Source organism: Dendrobates tinctorius, unplaced genomic scaffold, assembly GCF_039654945.1.
Source record: "Dendrobates tinctorius isolate UK_male_01 unplaced genomic scaffold, ASM3965494v1 ptg000241l, whole genome shotgun sequence".
Classification (NCBI taxonomy): Eukaryota; Metazoa; Chordata; class Amphibia; order Anura; family Dendrobatidae; genus Dendrobates; species Dendrobates tinctorius.
Window position 1 is genome coordinate 8780382 of NW_027361908.1, and position 16488 is coordinate 8796869.

Here is a 16488-nt window from a genome sequence, read left to right on the forward strand (position 1 = left end):
AGTTGTTCACCTGCAGAATCTTATTCCACCTCCTTGTTCCATGGCCATCCACTGGGAGGATGGAAGAGAAGACCACCTGCGCTCCCAGTTCTTTCACTTTCTTGCCTAAGTCTTCAAAGTCTCTGCAGATGATTTCCAGGTCGTTTCTTGCGGTGTCATTTGTCCCCACATGTAGTAGCAGGAATGGGTAGTCATCTGTAGGTCTGAAGAGTCCTGATATCCTGTCAGACACATCTTTAATTTTTGCACCTGGAAGACAGCACATTTCTCTTGTAGTTATATCCGGTCTGCAGATAGCGGCCTCTGTTCCTCTCAGCAGGGAATCCCCCATGACCACCACTCTCCGTTTCTTCTTCACAACATTTTTCTTTCTCCATCTAGGAGGACTCTGAAGGCGTACAAGGTTGCTGTTTGTTGGCAAAGTCTTATCCTGATGTATTTCTTCATCGTTTTCCTGCGTGAGAGCCTGGTACTGGTTTCTGAGCAGTATGGGTGCTGACTGCCTCCTGATCCTCCTGCTTCTCTGGGTCACATGTCTCCATTCCTCTGTTTCTTCAGGTGTACTTCGAATTTCTTCTCTTTCTGTAACATGAAGAGATAATTCTGCTCTGTCCAAGAACTCTTCACCTTCCTTAATGATCTTCAACGTAGCTAACCTCTCTTCGAGATTTTGCAACTTTTCCTCCAACAGGGACACAAGCTTGCATTTGTGGCATGTGAAGTTTGGCTTTTCCACTGGTAAATCTGTGAACATGTAGCAAGAAATGCAGCTCACCAAATGGCTCCTGGCCTCTTAGGGTTAGGGTTAGGGTCAGGGTTAGGGTTAAGTATGGTTTTGTTAAGGGTTAGGGTCAGGGTTAGGGTCAGGATTAGGGTTAAGTATGGTTTGGTTAAGGGTTAGGGTCAGGGTTAGGGTTAGGGTTAGGGTCAGGGTTAGGGTTAGGGTCAGGGTTAGGGTTAAGTATGGTTTTGTTAAGGGTTAGGGTCAGGGTTAGGGTCAGGATAAGGGTTAAGTATGGTTTGGTTAAGGGTTAGGGTCAGGGTTAGGGTTAGGGTTAGGGTTAGGGTCAGGGTTAGGGTTAGGGTTAGGGTTAGGGTCAGGGTTAGGGTTAAGTATGGTTTGGTTAAGGGTTAGGGTCAGGGTTAGGGTTAGGGTTAGGGTTAGGGTCAGGGTTAGGGTTAGGGTTAGTTAGGGTTTAGGGTTTGGGTTAGGGTTAAGTATGATTTGGTTAAGGGTTAGGGTCAGGGTTAGGGTTAGGGTTAGGGTCAGGGTTAGGGTTAGGGTTAGGGTCAGGGTTAGGGTTAAGTATGGTTTGGTTAAGGGTTAGGGTCAGGGTTAGGGTTAGGGTTAGGGTTAGGGTCAGGGTTAGGGTTAGTTAGGGTTTAGGGTTTGGGTTAGGGTTAAGTATGATTTGGTTAAGGTTTAGGGTCAGGGTTAGGGTTAGGGTTAGGGTCAGGGTTAGGGTTAGGGTTAGGGTCAGGGTTAGGGTTAGTAAAGTCATGGTTTGGGTAAGTGTGAGGGGACATCCAATGTTGGAAAAAAACGCAAACGCGTTAAAAACGCACTAAAAACGCATACAAACGCATAAAAACGCTGCGTTTTTTTCATGCATGCTCATAAAAATGCTTGAAAAAAACGCAGCAGTTGTATGCTTTTGTATGCGTTTTTTCAATGCGTTTTTTTGCGGGAAAAACGCGCTGCAAAAAAAAGCAAGTGTGAAACTAGCCTTAGAATATTTTAGGATTTATCAATCGTTAACTAGATAGGCTTTGTCACATAGTATTAGACTCTATTAAAAAGCTCTTTCAAGCGCTCTTTGTACTTTATTATATGTATGTCTTTCACTAGACATTTCTCTCAGCTTACTGTCAGCCTAAACTATATTTATTTTGCATTGGATTATAAATTAGATTATTAAAAATCCTTTAGTGATTAATATACTTTAGAGTATAGTAAAAGGAAAAATGAGAACTTGAAATATTGTGAATTCATTTATGGTTATTATAACATATATGATTGTGCTGTTTGAGCTAATTTATGTAAAATACAAATGCAAATTGCATTTCACTGAAAGAGTATACAGAATCTGGCAACTAAATTCCATTCACCTATACGATGGACCTGTAGTTGTGCTTCTCCATAGTTTGATATACTTTGTGCTTTGTAAAATGATGGTGTGTAAGGAGGAGAACCAGGCCCTAGGTACCTGTCCTGTGCTGAGTCCAGAACTGTCAGGGCTGTCTCCTCTGTTGTCCGGGGGAAAGAGTAAGAGACCGGACAGACCTTTGCACTCGGAAGCAGGGGTGTGGCTAAGCGGCAGCAGCCACAACACACACGGAAGCAGTCAGTCTTGGTGGGAACAGGCGGCGCACAGCAGGAATAGAGGAGTGCTCCATCCCTCAAGAACCAGGACTGTGCCGGCCCGCATTGATATACTCCCACCAATTCCAGAGAGAGAAGTACAGTGCCCGGTAACTGCCAGAGAGTGCAAAGTGCTGTGTGCTTTTTGACTGAGTACAGCACACGTGCAGTGTTGTTGTTGGCGCTGTTACACTGATTAAAATGACACCTGGGATGAAGAAATGAAATTGTGCTTCTCATATAATAAGTGTTAGAAGTTTTCAGTTAATGAGATGCTTGTACTTTGGGGCGGGCCTGTGGGTGACTTTTCTTGATGCTCTGGCCTCATAGTCATCATTCTGTCTTAAATGACAGGTCAATGAACCTTCGGAGACCTGCTTCCTATTTTAAATAAGCATTTAATATTGTGGTCTTTAAAAAAAATGTAACTCCAGAAAAATGGTGGCGGAACATGCGCAGTAGCATCTATCACTTCTCGATAGATGCTGCAGTGCACGCACCTCTGCCTGTGCCAATTTGCTAAAGCCCTTTTTTTTGCTCCAACAAAATGGCTCTAGCAGAGCATGCACAGTAGCATCTATCTGCAAGTGATGCTCCTTATCTGTGCAAGCCCCACCCACTTGTGGGCGGTACTTGTGCAGATTGAGAGCATTGCTTGCTGATAGATACTACTATACATATACTGCCACCAGCGCCATTTTGTTGGGGCAAAAAACATTTGACTCCAGCAAAATGTCACCATTTTGTTGGAGTTACAAATTCCAATAAACTGAATAAAAATTGTAAATTACCATGCTCTAATAGATATCATCCTAGTGTTGATGGGAAAGAGAAAAGTAACAATACCAAGAACTGAATTGCAACGAGTCAGGCTATATCCCAATTTGGCTCAATGATAATGCTGAGAACAAAAAAATATAAATGTAATCTTTTTTCTATTTTTAGTTCAGCAAATGATGAGATTCGTGACATTTTAAAGCAGCATTGGCATATAATACTAGGAGTTCATATCCTGGGCTCTGTTTTACCATGAAAGTCACGAATCACATATCGTAGGGCACGGACTAAAAGAAACATTATAGCAACCAGCCATATAAAAATCAATCCCTACAAACATGATAAACAGATGATCCTGAAAGGAATATTGTCCTCTTCATTTTCCCATTCCATAATGAGACAAATATTGTTTTCCCAGCCTATAATATAGCTATTTTCAAATATTCCAGTTTATCTTGGATCTATTTTTTTGAAGCTTTGATCCAGTAAGTTGTATGTTTTTTCTAGTGTTGCATATTATATTTTTATTTTATTCATATTTTATTCACTTTAATAGCGATGACTTTGTAATCTAAATGGTCTAAAAATCAAACTTTAATGACTTTCTCTGTTACCTTAATCTAGTCTTATATTCTGCTTTCCAAAAATATCAGTTGTGAAATTTGTTAAAATGCAAATTTTGAACTGGTACAACTATTTAGCCATGTAGTGTATGAAATAGAAAGCTGACTTAAAAAGGTATTGTATTTTCAACAGCATTGCATAAATCAATAGTGCAGGCAATTGTAAGAAACATTTTAATAAATGTTATTGACGCAATCAGCATCCTTCCCCACATATCATACATCTCTTACCCTCCCTTCAGCCTTCTGAAGTTATCATCCACTGTGAAATAGTATCTCAATTCTTCTTAGAGGAGACAGACTAAAAATATCATATGACACAGCTCATCATAATCTGTGGAGGGTGGTGGAACCAGGTATCAACCCTTCTAGGGTTGTTATCACAATGTCATTGAAAGGGAAAGGACAAGATGTGAGAACCATTCACTAATAAACAGATATCAGCAATATACAAGATCATTCCATAAGGAATATAAAATTTTTACAACAAAGAAGCTAATGAAAATAAAAGAAATGTAATGCCAACACAGGATCATGTACTTATACATACTCAAAAACGCAAAGGCACAAGAACGAGGGTATATCTATAAAAAATATATAAATGGAAAAAGCAAAAAGCAAATCATATAGAAGGGAAGAAACGCTCAGATCTTATTTGGTTCCTAATAAACAATTTTACCCATGTGAATGGAAATCGCAAATGCAGAGTCATAGGGGACAGGCAGGGTCAGACTGGTCCAGGGGCCCCTAGCCAGTGGCATGTCGCTAATAGCGGCACACTATGCAGCTGCTATGGGGACCATGAGTCAGGGGACCTACACGGCACCAGCGGAGCAGCAGCGGGTGACTGGAGGCTGGAGCCGGCTCCTGAGGCTAAAGTCTGAGTCTGCTGCTAAAGAGAAAGGAATATACACTGCTCCCTATGCCCATGGGCGTGGAGAGGAGTGAATATTCATTCTCTTTAGTAGCTGATACAGGTGATCGCTCAGTTGCTGAAGTTGAAAGCAATAATGGAGATGAGGGCATCAGGTGATGCTCCCTCCCCCATCATTCCAATCTGCCTCTGACACATCCAGTGCTCGATGACGTCACTTCATCATGAACCATGCTTGGTGCTGGGCAAACAGCAGTGCAGCTGCTAAGACCAAAGCAGAGCCGGGATCAGTGAGGGAATGAGGAGGAGAGGTGAGTATTGTGTTTTATATATATCAGTGAGTTAGTACTGATGGCCATAATACTGTAGGACTGTGGGGCTGGATTATATTCTATGTAGGGGGGCTGCATTATACTCTATGATGGTCTACATTATATTCTATGGGAGGGGCTGCATTATACCCTATGAGGGGGCTACATTATATTATATGGGAGGCTTCATTATACTGTATGAGGGGGCTGCATGATACTGTATGCGGGGGGGCTGCATTATAACCTGCGAAGGGTCTACATTATATTCTATGGGGGTTACATTATACCCTATGAGGGGGCTACTTTATTTTCCATGGTTAGCTGCATTACAGCCTATGTGGTGGCTGTGTTATACCCTATAAGGGGTTGCATTATACCCTGAGGGAACTACATTATATTCTATGGGGGGCTGCATTATACTATATGAGGGAGCCTGCATTGTACCTTATGGGGGGGCTACATTATATTCTATTGGGTCCTGCATTATACCCTATGAGGTGGTTGCATTATACCCTATGAGGGGCTGCATTATACCCTAAGGGGGCTACATTATACTCTATGGGGGGCTACATTATACTACATGAGGGAGGCTGCATTATACAATATGAGGAGGCTATATTATATTCTATGGGGGGCTGTGCTATACACTATAAAGAGGCTTCATTATACCCTATGAAGGGTCTATATTTTATTGTTTTGGGGGGCTGAATTATACCATATGAGGGAGTATATTATATTTTATGGAAGGTTGCAATATACTCTATGAGGAGGCTACATTATAATCTATTGGGGGCTGCATTATACCCAATGAGGGGGCCGCATTATACCCTATGAGGGGGCTGAATTATACTATGAGGGCTCAGCACTATATTCTATGGGGGGCTGTTTTCTATTCTATGGGGGAGGCTGCATTATACTATTTGAGGGGGCCACTTTATACTCGATGGGGGTGGCCTTATACCCTATGAGGGTGCTGCATTATACCCTATGAGGGGGTTACATTATATACTATGGAGGGGGTTGCAAGATACTATATGAGGGGGCTGCATTATGCCCTATAGGGGCCTACATTGTACTCTATTGGGGCTGCATTATATTCTATGTAGGGCTGCTTTATACTATATTTAGGGGGCTGCATTATATTCTTTGGGGAGGGCTGCCTTATACTCTATGAGGGGGCTGCATTACATTCTGAGAGGGCTACATTATATTCTATGAATCATAGAATCATAGAATCGTAGAGTTGGAAGGGACCTCCTGGGCCATCTGGTCCAACCCCCTGCTCAAAGCAGGATTCGCTAAATCATCCCAGTCAGATGTCTGTCCAGCCTCTGTTTGAAGACTTCCATAGAAGGAAAACTCACCACTTCTCGTGGCAGCTTGTTCCACTCATTGATCACTCTAACTGTCTAAAAGTTTTTTCTAATATCTAATCTGTGTCTCCTCCCATTCAGTTTCATCCCATTGCTTCTAGTCTTTCCTTGTGCAAATGAGAATAAAGTTGATCCTTCTACAATGTGACAGCCCTTTAGATATTTGTAGACAGCTATTAAGTCTCCTCTCAGTCTTCTCTTTTGCAAACTAAACATTCCCAAATCCTGCAACCTTTCCTCATAAGACAGGGTTTGCAGACCGGTCACCATTCTGGTCGCTCTTTTCTGAACTTGCTCCAGTTTGTTGATGTCTTTTTTAAAATGTGGTGCCCAAAACTGGACACAATATTCCAGATGAGGTCTGACCAAAGAGGAGTAGAGGGAAATAAAGACTTCACGTGATCTAGACTGTATGCTTCTGTTAATACATCCTAGAATTGCATTTGCCTTTTTTGCTGCTGCATCACACTGTTGACTCATATTCAGTCTGTGATCTATTAGTATACCCAAGTCTTTTTCACATGTGCTGTTGCTTAGCCCTATTCCTCTCATTCTGTATATGCTTTTTTCATTTTTATTGCCCAGATGTAGTACTTTGCATTTTTCCCTGTTAAAAACCATTCTGTTAGTTGCTGCCCACTTCTCCAGTTTATTTATATATTTTTGAATCCTCTCTCTCTCTTCTCTAGTATTAGCTATCCCTCCTAGCTTTGTGTCATCAGCAAATTTAATCAGTTTACCCTCAATTCCTTCATCTAAATCATTGATAAAGATGTTGAACAATACAGGGCCCAGGACAGAGCCCTGTGGTACCCCACTTGAGACATTCTTCCAACTGGATGTACAGCCATTTACGACCACTCTTTGGGTCCGATCACTAAGCCAGTTATGAATCCACCTCACAGTTGCCTTGTCCATTCCATACTTAGTCGCTTTTTCAATAAGGATTGTATGAGATACTTTGTCAAATGCTTTGCTGAAGTCAAGATATACTATATCTACAGCATTTCCTTGATCCACCCAATCAGTGATTCCATCATAGAAGGAAATTAAGTTAGTCTGACATGACTTATTAGTTACAAACCCATGCTGACTCTGTTTAATCACCTCATTCTTATCCAGGTACTGACATACATGCTGTTTAATAATTTGTTCAAAGATCTTTCCTGGTATAGAAGTCAGACTCACCGGCCTATAGTTGCCTGGGTCTACCTTCTTCCCCTTTTTGAAGATAGGAACAACATTTGCTCTTCTCCAGTCTTCTGGGACATCTCCTGTTCTCCAAGAATTGTCAAAGATTATGGAGAGGGGTTCAAAAATTTCTTCTGCTATCTCCTTCAGTACTCTGGGGTGTAATTCATCTGGACCTGGAGACTTGAATTCATTTAGGTTAGCTAAGTGTTTCCTCACTATCTTTCTGTTTATAGATATCCTGGATTCTTCTATTCCCTTAATAGGACAGTGAAGAACAGTTGAAGTTACATTTCCTTTCTGAGAGAAAACAGATGCAAAATAGGAATTTAAAAGTTCGGCCTTCTCAACATCCTGTCTTACCATTTCATAATTTTCATCCTGTAAAAATCCTATAGCATCTTTGACTTTTCTTTTACTTTTGACATATCCCCAAAATCCTTTATTATTGCTTTTGACATCTCTTGCAAGCCTCAATTCATTTTCAGCTTTAGATAATCTGATTTGTGCCCTGCAGGTTCTGCAGACAGCATTATATTCTTCTTTAGATATGCCTCCCTCTTTCCATTTTATAAACATTTTTTTCTTCCTTTTTAGCATGTTCTTAAGTTCTGTGTTCATCCATCCTGGTTTCCTTAAATGCTTCCTATTCTTCCCTCTTTTCGGAATTGTTAACAATTGTGCTTTGAGAATTTCATTTTTCAAGATTTCCCATCCTTTCTGGCATTTTTGTCTTTAAGGATATCCAGCCATTGGATCCCTCCAATTCTCTTTCTGAATCCCTTAAAATCTGCCTTTCTGAACTCTAACCTTGACGTCTGAGTCTTCACAGGTCTTCCTCCTCTAGTTATCCAAAATTCTAAAATAGCATGGTCGCTACCTCCTAGGGTCCCAGCCACTTTTACCTCCTCAACCATTTCCTCCCTGTTTATAAGGATTAGATCCAAGGTAGCAGTTCCCCTTGTTTTCTCCGCTACCTTTTGGAAGATAAAGTTGTCAGCAAGAGAGGATAAGAATTTCCTTGACCTGTTAGTTTTGCCTGAGAGAGATTCCCAACAAATGTCTGGATAGTTGAAATCTCCCATGACAACTATGTCATATTTTTTGGAGAACTTGGCCATTTGATGCATAAAGAGTTCATCCATATCTTCAGCTTGCACAGGCGGCCTGTAGTAAATGCCTACAATGGTGTCCTTTCCATTGTTCTGTCCTTGTATTCTTACCCAAACAGTTTCCACAGAACTCCCAGTCTCTGAAGCTTCAATCTCTGTGCAGATATACGCGTTTCTAACATACAATGCGACACCTCCTCCTCGTTTATCAGGTCTGTTTCTTGCAAATAAGTTGTATCCTTCTAGTCTTGTATTCCAATCATGTGTATTGTCCCACCAATTTTCAGTGATTCCAATGACATCATATTCTTTTCCTGTGTTAGTAGTTCCAATTCTCCTTGTTTGTTGCCCATGCTTTGTGCATTAGTATAGAAACATTTTAGTTTGTGATTGGTTTCTCTTTCTCCAATATTTTTATTAATTAGATTCTTTTGTCTTTGTTCTTCCTTTCCACTTCCAATAGCAGAGTTTTCAATAGCATTTGTCAGGTGTATGGCTATTTCTGGTCTTTTGCTTCCCTTCCCATGTTGTTCTAGTTTAAAGCTCTCCTTACAAGTGTAGCAAGGCGACTTCCAATTACATGTTTTCCAGTCTGCGTAAGGTGCACCCCATCTCTAGCAAGTAGTCCATCGTAAAGGTAATTCACTCCGTGATCCATAAATCCAAATTGTTGCTGACGGCACCATCGACATAGCCAGTTCTTCACCTGCAGAATCTTATTCCACCTCCTTATTCCATGGCCATCCACTGGAAGGATGGAAGAGAACACCACCTGCGCTCCCAGTTCTTTCACTTTCTTGCCTAAGTCTTCAAAGTCTCTGCAGATGGTTTCCAGGTCATTTCTTGAGGTGTCATTTGTCCCCACATGTAGTGGCAGGAATGGGTAGTCATCTTTAGGTCTGAAGAGTCCTGATATCCTGTCAGACACATATTTAATCTTTGCACCTGGAAGACAGCACATTTCTCTTGAAGTTATATCCAGTCTGCAGATAGCGGCCTCTGCTCCTCTCAACAGGGAATCTCCCATGACCACCACTCTCCGTTTCTTCTTCACAACATTTTTCTTTCTCCATCCAGGAGGACTCTGAAGGCGTACAAGGTTGCTGTTTGTTTGCAAAGTCTTATCCTGATGTATTTCTTCATCGTTTTCCTGCGTGAGAGCCTGGTACTGGTTCCTGAGCAGTATGGGTGCTGACTGCCTCCTGATCCTCCTGCTTCTCTGGGTCACATGTCTCCATTCCTCTGTTTCTTCAGGTGCACTTCGAATTTCTTCTCTTTCTGTAACATGAAGAGATAATTCTGCTCTGTCCAAGAACTCTTCACCTTCCTTAATGAACTTCAACGTAGCTAACCTCTCTTCGAGATTTTGCAACTTTTCCTCCAACAGGGACACAAGCTTGCATTTGTGGCATGTGAAGTTTGGAGAGCTGCATTATATTATACAGTATGTATGGACTACAATATATTCTAATATTCTATGAGGAGGGCTAAATTATATTCTATAAGTGGGCTACCCCAACCCTTGCTATATCATTAAGATGTGCACTACCTTATATTATACCCTGATATTAGCGTGTTTTACCACACAATTGGTGTCCTTGTATTTATTTCTATGTAGCTAGATAGTGGGCCCCAAGAATAATTTTCTCTGGTGGGCCCAAGGTGCTCCAGTCTGACGCAGGAGTTAGGTACTGTAAAAGAAACACAGTCATGTAATCGGTGTATGGATTCATAGTATATGGGGACCACTATATGGTTGGGAGTGAGTACCTGCTTTGCCTGAGCTCCATAAGGCACTGGTTTTATTTTTAATGTACATGGTGAGAGTTTGCTGAATTTTTGTTTTGATGATGTTCGTAGGGTCAATAGGGTTGGTGTTGGATAGTTGATGGGTAACCTCACTTTAGTATTATATGGAGTCCATCATCACTGTGGCTCCTCCTTTATCTGCTGGTTTGATGATGATCTGTTTGTTATTTTGCAAGGATCTTAGGGCATGTTTTTTGTCAATAGAAAGATTCTGGTGTGTAGCGAAAAGACCAAAATTTCCCTTGGTGGAGCTGTTGTTTGACATCCTTATCTATCAGGTTAATCAAGGTTTTGGTAGCATGATTGTTGCTTGTTTGGTTGAATGTGCTGGGGTTACATAATCCCATAGAAGAAATGGAGAATGCCAAAACAGAGAGACCTGTGTTTGAGGCACTCTATTGGTGGAGGTTATTTCAACATACCAAAGTGAGTCCCAGTAAGAAGTTGGGCAGGAGTATAAACCCTTCTGTTGGGCCATCAATTCTGCAGGGGACAGAATGCCTCACAGCAGAGCTTAATTCAAATCAAAACAGTTCAACTCTGCTGTACAATTTCCTCTATGTTGGTGTAGCTTGTGTCTGAAATTTAAAAAGTGAATGAAAAGCAAGAATTCCCCTCTCCATGATGTGCTGTCTTTAGAATAAATCACTGCAGCTCATTAACTCATACCAGCTCTCAGTGGATTGCAAATTACACGTCATATAATGGCCAGATATGGTGTTTTTCTATAGAGGACAGATACCATATTCTGAAAATTTACTTGAAAACATAGTTACCTTTTAATCCTACAAACAACCTCAACTCTTCATCAAGCAGAACAATGCAGTTATAACTGCATTTGCATTTCAATGATTCTTTATTTTTTATGCATTTTTACTTTACTATAAATTATTTTTTGTAGGTGGAAAGAATAATGAAACTTTCTCTTCATGAAGTAATGAATCACTCTATCAAAGCATACACCAAATCCCAAAGGAAAGAATGGGTTCTTCACTGGCCAGGGCAAGTTGTTTTAGCATCAAGTATGGTGCATTGGACCACTGAGGTCTCAAAGGTAATTTGTGTTCATATATTGTTTTGTTAATGATTTCAGAATGCTTTATCACTTTTACACAAATGGTTTGTGTGTTTTAATAAAATCATTTAATAACCATATTTTTTGCATATGTTCAATAAATCAGGCCTAAGAGTTCATCTGTATTTCATGTTATGACTCCAAACAACCTGTGAATTATGTGGGCCTATATTACAATACCTAAAGAAGTGTATTATGCCCTAATTGAAGATTTGTGAACAACAAACAAAGCACCCTGTGAAAAAAATCAAACTTGTAAATATTTAGAAATTGGACTTTCCTGTCCCCACCTTGTCGGTGCTTATACTACTTTAATATGGGCTAAAAAGGACAGTTTTATTCTCTGTGTAATGTGTGCAAAAAAGAGCCTTTCATCTACACAAAAATGCTACTATCATCAAGTACAAATAGTCTGAAGAGTATTAGACTATCTCCAAACACTTTGACATCCTGAATTCATCAGTTCGAAATTTTATCAAGAAGTTTGCTGTTATGGAATAGTTGGAAATCACCAGGACATAGTAGATAGAACAAAATTAATGTGAGAACCCTTCAAGAATTAATTTGAAATTTGACAAAGAAAAAGTGTACAACATGCAAAGAATGTCAGGCTCAATTGAAATACAGACGACCATATTTCTGAAATTCACATCTCCAGACAAATCAGAACAATTTGCAAATTGAATCTCCCCAAAAACTGCCTTTTCCACTTTGCACTTTACAAAATATTTAATCAGCGACAGAAGACTCATATTATCTCATACTTCCCCATAATGATTTCCCTATACAATTTGCATACTTTGGGCCTCTTTATGACTAGACATGCTTGGACTTGCTGGCTTGCTGCCAATATCATTCCTTACAGGATGTAGTGTTCCCGCTGTAAGCATATAGTGACTGCAGACTTTTATGAGAATACTGGACAACCCTTATAAAGTCCTAAAACATTGCAAACATACTCCAGAAATAAATTGTACAGCAGAAGCAATGAAAATGATTAGAGTAAGTAGTAGTGTGACGGACTCAGCTTCTGCTGAGCCCATCTTCCTTTTTAGAGTGGACCCTCTGGACCGTGGCACCCACCCACCTAGGGCGAGCTGACCTAGTGAGAACCCACCCCCTGTACAGGGAGTGTCAGGGGCAAGACCAAGGGGGTGAGCCACCACGACTGCTGGGACCAGACGGCCGGCTCAGGGGACACTATTGAGTGTCTGGCAACAGGACGAGCAAGAAGCAAGACAAGACAAGACGTAGGTGCAAGGTATCTTCATTAGGATAACTTCAGAATCACATTCAGTGTAAAAACGTGAGAACAAGCAAAACGTGCAAAGTGCGTGCGTGGGCACACCAAGGTCCATAGCATGGTATGTGCCAGGTGGCACGCCTAGGTACAGGTAAAGACACAATGGCATCGGACTCCGGACTGCTGGCAATGATCGACATGATCAGGGCATCAGGCTGTGGACATCAGCTCCGGACATCAGGCCGCAGTCATCCAGCTTACGATCTCTGGCAGCGATCGGCAGGTTCCAGGCATCCGGCAGGCAAACCAGGGTTCAGGCAAGGAGGCACGTCAGATATCCAGGCATGGTGCATGTTAGGGAACACGCCAAGGTCCAAGGCTAGGTGCGTGTGTAGGGGACACGCCAGGGTTCAAGGCAAGGTGCTTGTGTAGGGGACACGCCAGGGTTCAAGGCTAGGTGCGTGTGTAGGGGACACGCCATGGTTCAAGGCTAGGTGCGTGTGTAGGGGACACGCCAGGGTTCAAGGCTAGGTGCGTGTGTAGGGGACACGCCAGGGTTCACAAGACGAGACAGGGCGCGTGTGTAGAGACACGCCAAAGCACAAGGTAAGACAGAGTGCGTGTGTAGAGACACGCCAAGGCACAAAGTAACAAAGCAGAATCCTGCGCGTGCAAAGAGGCACGCCAGGGTCAGGCGAGGCAGAGTCCTGCGCGTGCAGAGAGGCATGCCAGGGTCAGGCGAGGCAGAGTCCTGCGCATGCAGAGAGGCACGCCAGGGTCAGGGTTCCAGGACAGGGTTAGGGCCTGTGCGTGCAAGAGGGCACGACAGGGGACATGGCAAGGCCAGCGCGTACTTTTACAGAAGCACGGGGAGGTATGCCATGGGCAGGCGAGGGCCTGCGCGTGCTTTAGAGAGCACGCAGAGCACAGTGTGGAAACAGCATGAAGTGCAAGGGAACACAGAGGGCACGGCTGGGGCACTGGCTAGCTGATCGGGCTGCGGCACTGACAGACGAGCAAGACTCCAGCGAACCCGGCTGAGGCATGGCAGGCGACACAGCTGTCACTGACCGACGAGCACGGCTGAGGCACAAGCAGGCGGGCATGGCTAGGGCGGGCACGGCTGAGGCACAAGCAGGAGGCTAGGAAGGCCAGGCGCATGCAAAGAGCATACGAAGCAGCAAGGGAAGACAAGACAAGAAACCAGGCAGAGCTTAAACAGAGTACAGAACCAGGGATGGAAGCATAGGCAGAAACACAGAATCAGGTCAGAGCAAGAACAGAGCTAGCAGCGGAGCGTAGGCCGAAGCCCAGAGCCGGGCCAAGGGAGAACCTTGGGACTAGCCTAGAAACGTGCAAGAGAGCATAATAGGAAAGAGTCTAGCAGTGGAGCATAGGCCAAAGCCCAGAGCCGGGCCAAGGCAGAGCCTTGGGACTAGACATGGAAAAGAGCACAAAAGGAAAGAAAGGAGGGATGGTGCGTGTGCCAGGGAGCACTACAGAGCACCATAGGAGAGAGCGAGGCAGAGCAAGCATAGACTGAGACCATAGGGAGGAACAAGGCAGAGTATAGCGAAGGCAAGACATGGCAAAAACAGGCAAGGAAGAGAATAACAGAAGGACTACAAGTCCAAGCAGGACAAAGACAACATGGCACAACGGACAAACATAAGACAAGGCACGGGGCAAGAGATGGAGTACGAGCACGGAGCGTGTGCAGAGATGCACGACAGAGCAGAGTGCAAGGGCACAGAATAGAGGGAGTGCCCACAGACCAAGCAGCCATGCAGGGACACCTCACAATACTCAGGCCCTGAGCATAGGAAGGGGCGGTCTAATATAGGGCATAGCACCTCCTCTTCCGGGTCAGGACCAGGGGAGAACTTCCTAGTTCAGATGCTCCAGGATCACAGAGCGCAGTCACATGATCAGGGTTTCAGACATGATGAGACAATCACAGAACCAGACAGTGCAGGATCCTAGGAAGGACACATGATCAGGGATTCTAGACATGACGAGATGATTGTAGAACCAGACAGTGTAGGATCTTAGGAAATGTCACATGATCAAGGTTTTAGACATGACGAGATGATTGCAGAACCAGACAGTGCAGGATCCTAGGAAAGGTCACATGATCAGAGTTTCAGACATGATGAGATGATTGCAGAACCAGACAGTGCAGGATGTTAGGAAACGTCACATGATCAAGGTTTCTAGACATGACGAGAAGATCACAGAAGGCAAAGCAGAAACGCAAGCATCTTGCAGCTCAGCAGACAAGAGGTGAGTGTGCACACTGCTCTAGGGAACAAGCAGGACAGCAGACACGAGACGCGCGTGCACACCGCTCCAGGGTCATGAGGCAAAAACAGACATGGCGGACATAACAGACATGGCGAGTATGACAAGTAGTCTGCTAATAATACAGAGATTTAATTGCTAGTGGTAGAGAAAGCAACTTCAAAAAATATATATGATAACATAGGGAAGAAAAATCTAAATTGTTTTGCATCATTGCATCCGGCATCTTGTGTGACATATGTAGCATCAAATAATATCAAGCAGGCCTCCTGAGAAACAGTGACAACGGAGAATCGGGTTGTAGCATATCCTCTGAACGATAAGTGTGCAATTTATTTTGCACTGTCCCTAGTGGAAGTTGTATGCTTATTAATAACTTTTGCATCGGGAGGGCGGTAATGTCACGATGGGGGCAGGCTTTGCAGCATTGAGAATCTCTCCCTCATATGCTCACCCACCTATTCACTCTCTTGGCGTATACAGTGTGTGTGCGTGTGTGGTGCATACGGCATATACAGAGTATCTGTATGGTGTGTACGGCGTATACAGTGTGTGTGTGTGGTGTGTATGGCGTATACAGTTTGTGTGGTGCGTACAGTGTATACAGTGTGTGTGGTGCACATGGCATATACAATGTGTGTGTGGTGCATACGGCGTATACAGTGTGTGCGTGTGGTGAGTACGGCATATACAGTGTGTGTGTACGGCGTATAAAGTGTGTGGTGCATACGGCGTATATAGTGTGTGTGTAGTGCATATGGCATATACAGTGTGTGTGGCGTGTACACCATATACAATACAGTGTGTGTGTGTGTGGTGCATATGGCGTATACAGTGTGTGTACGGTGTATACAGTGTGTGGTGCATACGGCGTATACAGTGTGTGTGTAGTGCAAACCACATATACAGTGTGTGTGCGTGTGTAGCGTACGCCATATACAGTGTGTGTGTGCACGGTACATATGGCGTATACAGTGTGTGTGTGGTGCATTCAGCATATACAGTGTGTATGTATGTGTGTGTGGTGTGTACGGCATATACAGTGTGTGTGTGGTGCATGCAGCGTATACAGTGTGTGTGTGTTTGGTGCGTACGGCGTATATAGTGTGTGTATGGTGTGTACAGCATATACAGTTTGTGTGTGGTGTGTATGGCATAAACAGTGTGTGTGTCGGGCATACGGCGTATACAGTGTGTGTGGTGTGTATGGCGTATACAGTGTGTGTGTGGTGCATACGGCATATACAGTGTGTGTATGGTGCGTACGTCATATACAGTGTGTGTGTACGACGTATACAGTGTGTGTGGTGCATACGGCGTATATAGTGTGTGTGTGTAGTGCATAGGCATATACAGTGTGTGTGTGTGGCGCGTACGCCATATACAGGGTGTGTGTGCGGTGCATATGGCGTATACAGTGTGTGTGTGGTGCATTCA

General features: G+C 43.2%; 1 protein-coding gene across 1 annotated transcript in view; it reads left to right on the forward strand.

The window, feature by feature from the left end:
• The window catches only part of LOC141060642 (dynein axonemal heavy chain 3-like), a 2648786-nt gene that overhangs the window by 993346 nt on the left and 1638952 nt on the right, over window positions 1–16488 (forward strand). Inside the window, exon 27 of the mRNA XM_073556958.1 lies at window positions 11334–11486. Coding sequence (XP_073413059.1) covers window positions 11334–11486 — 153 coding nt within the window. The remainder of the gene's footprint in view (window positions 1–11333; window positions 11487–16488) is intronic.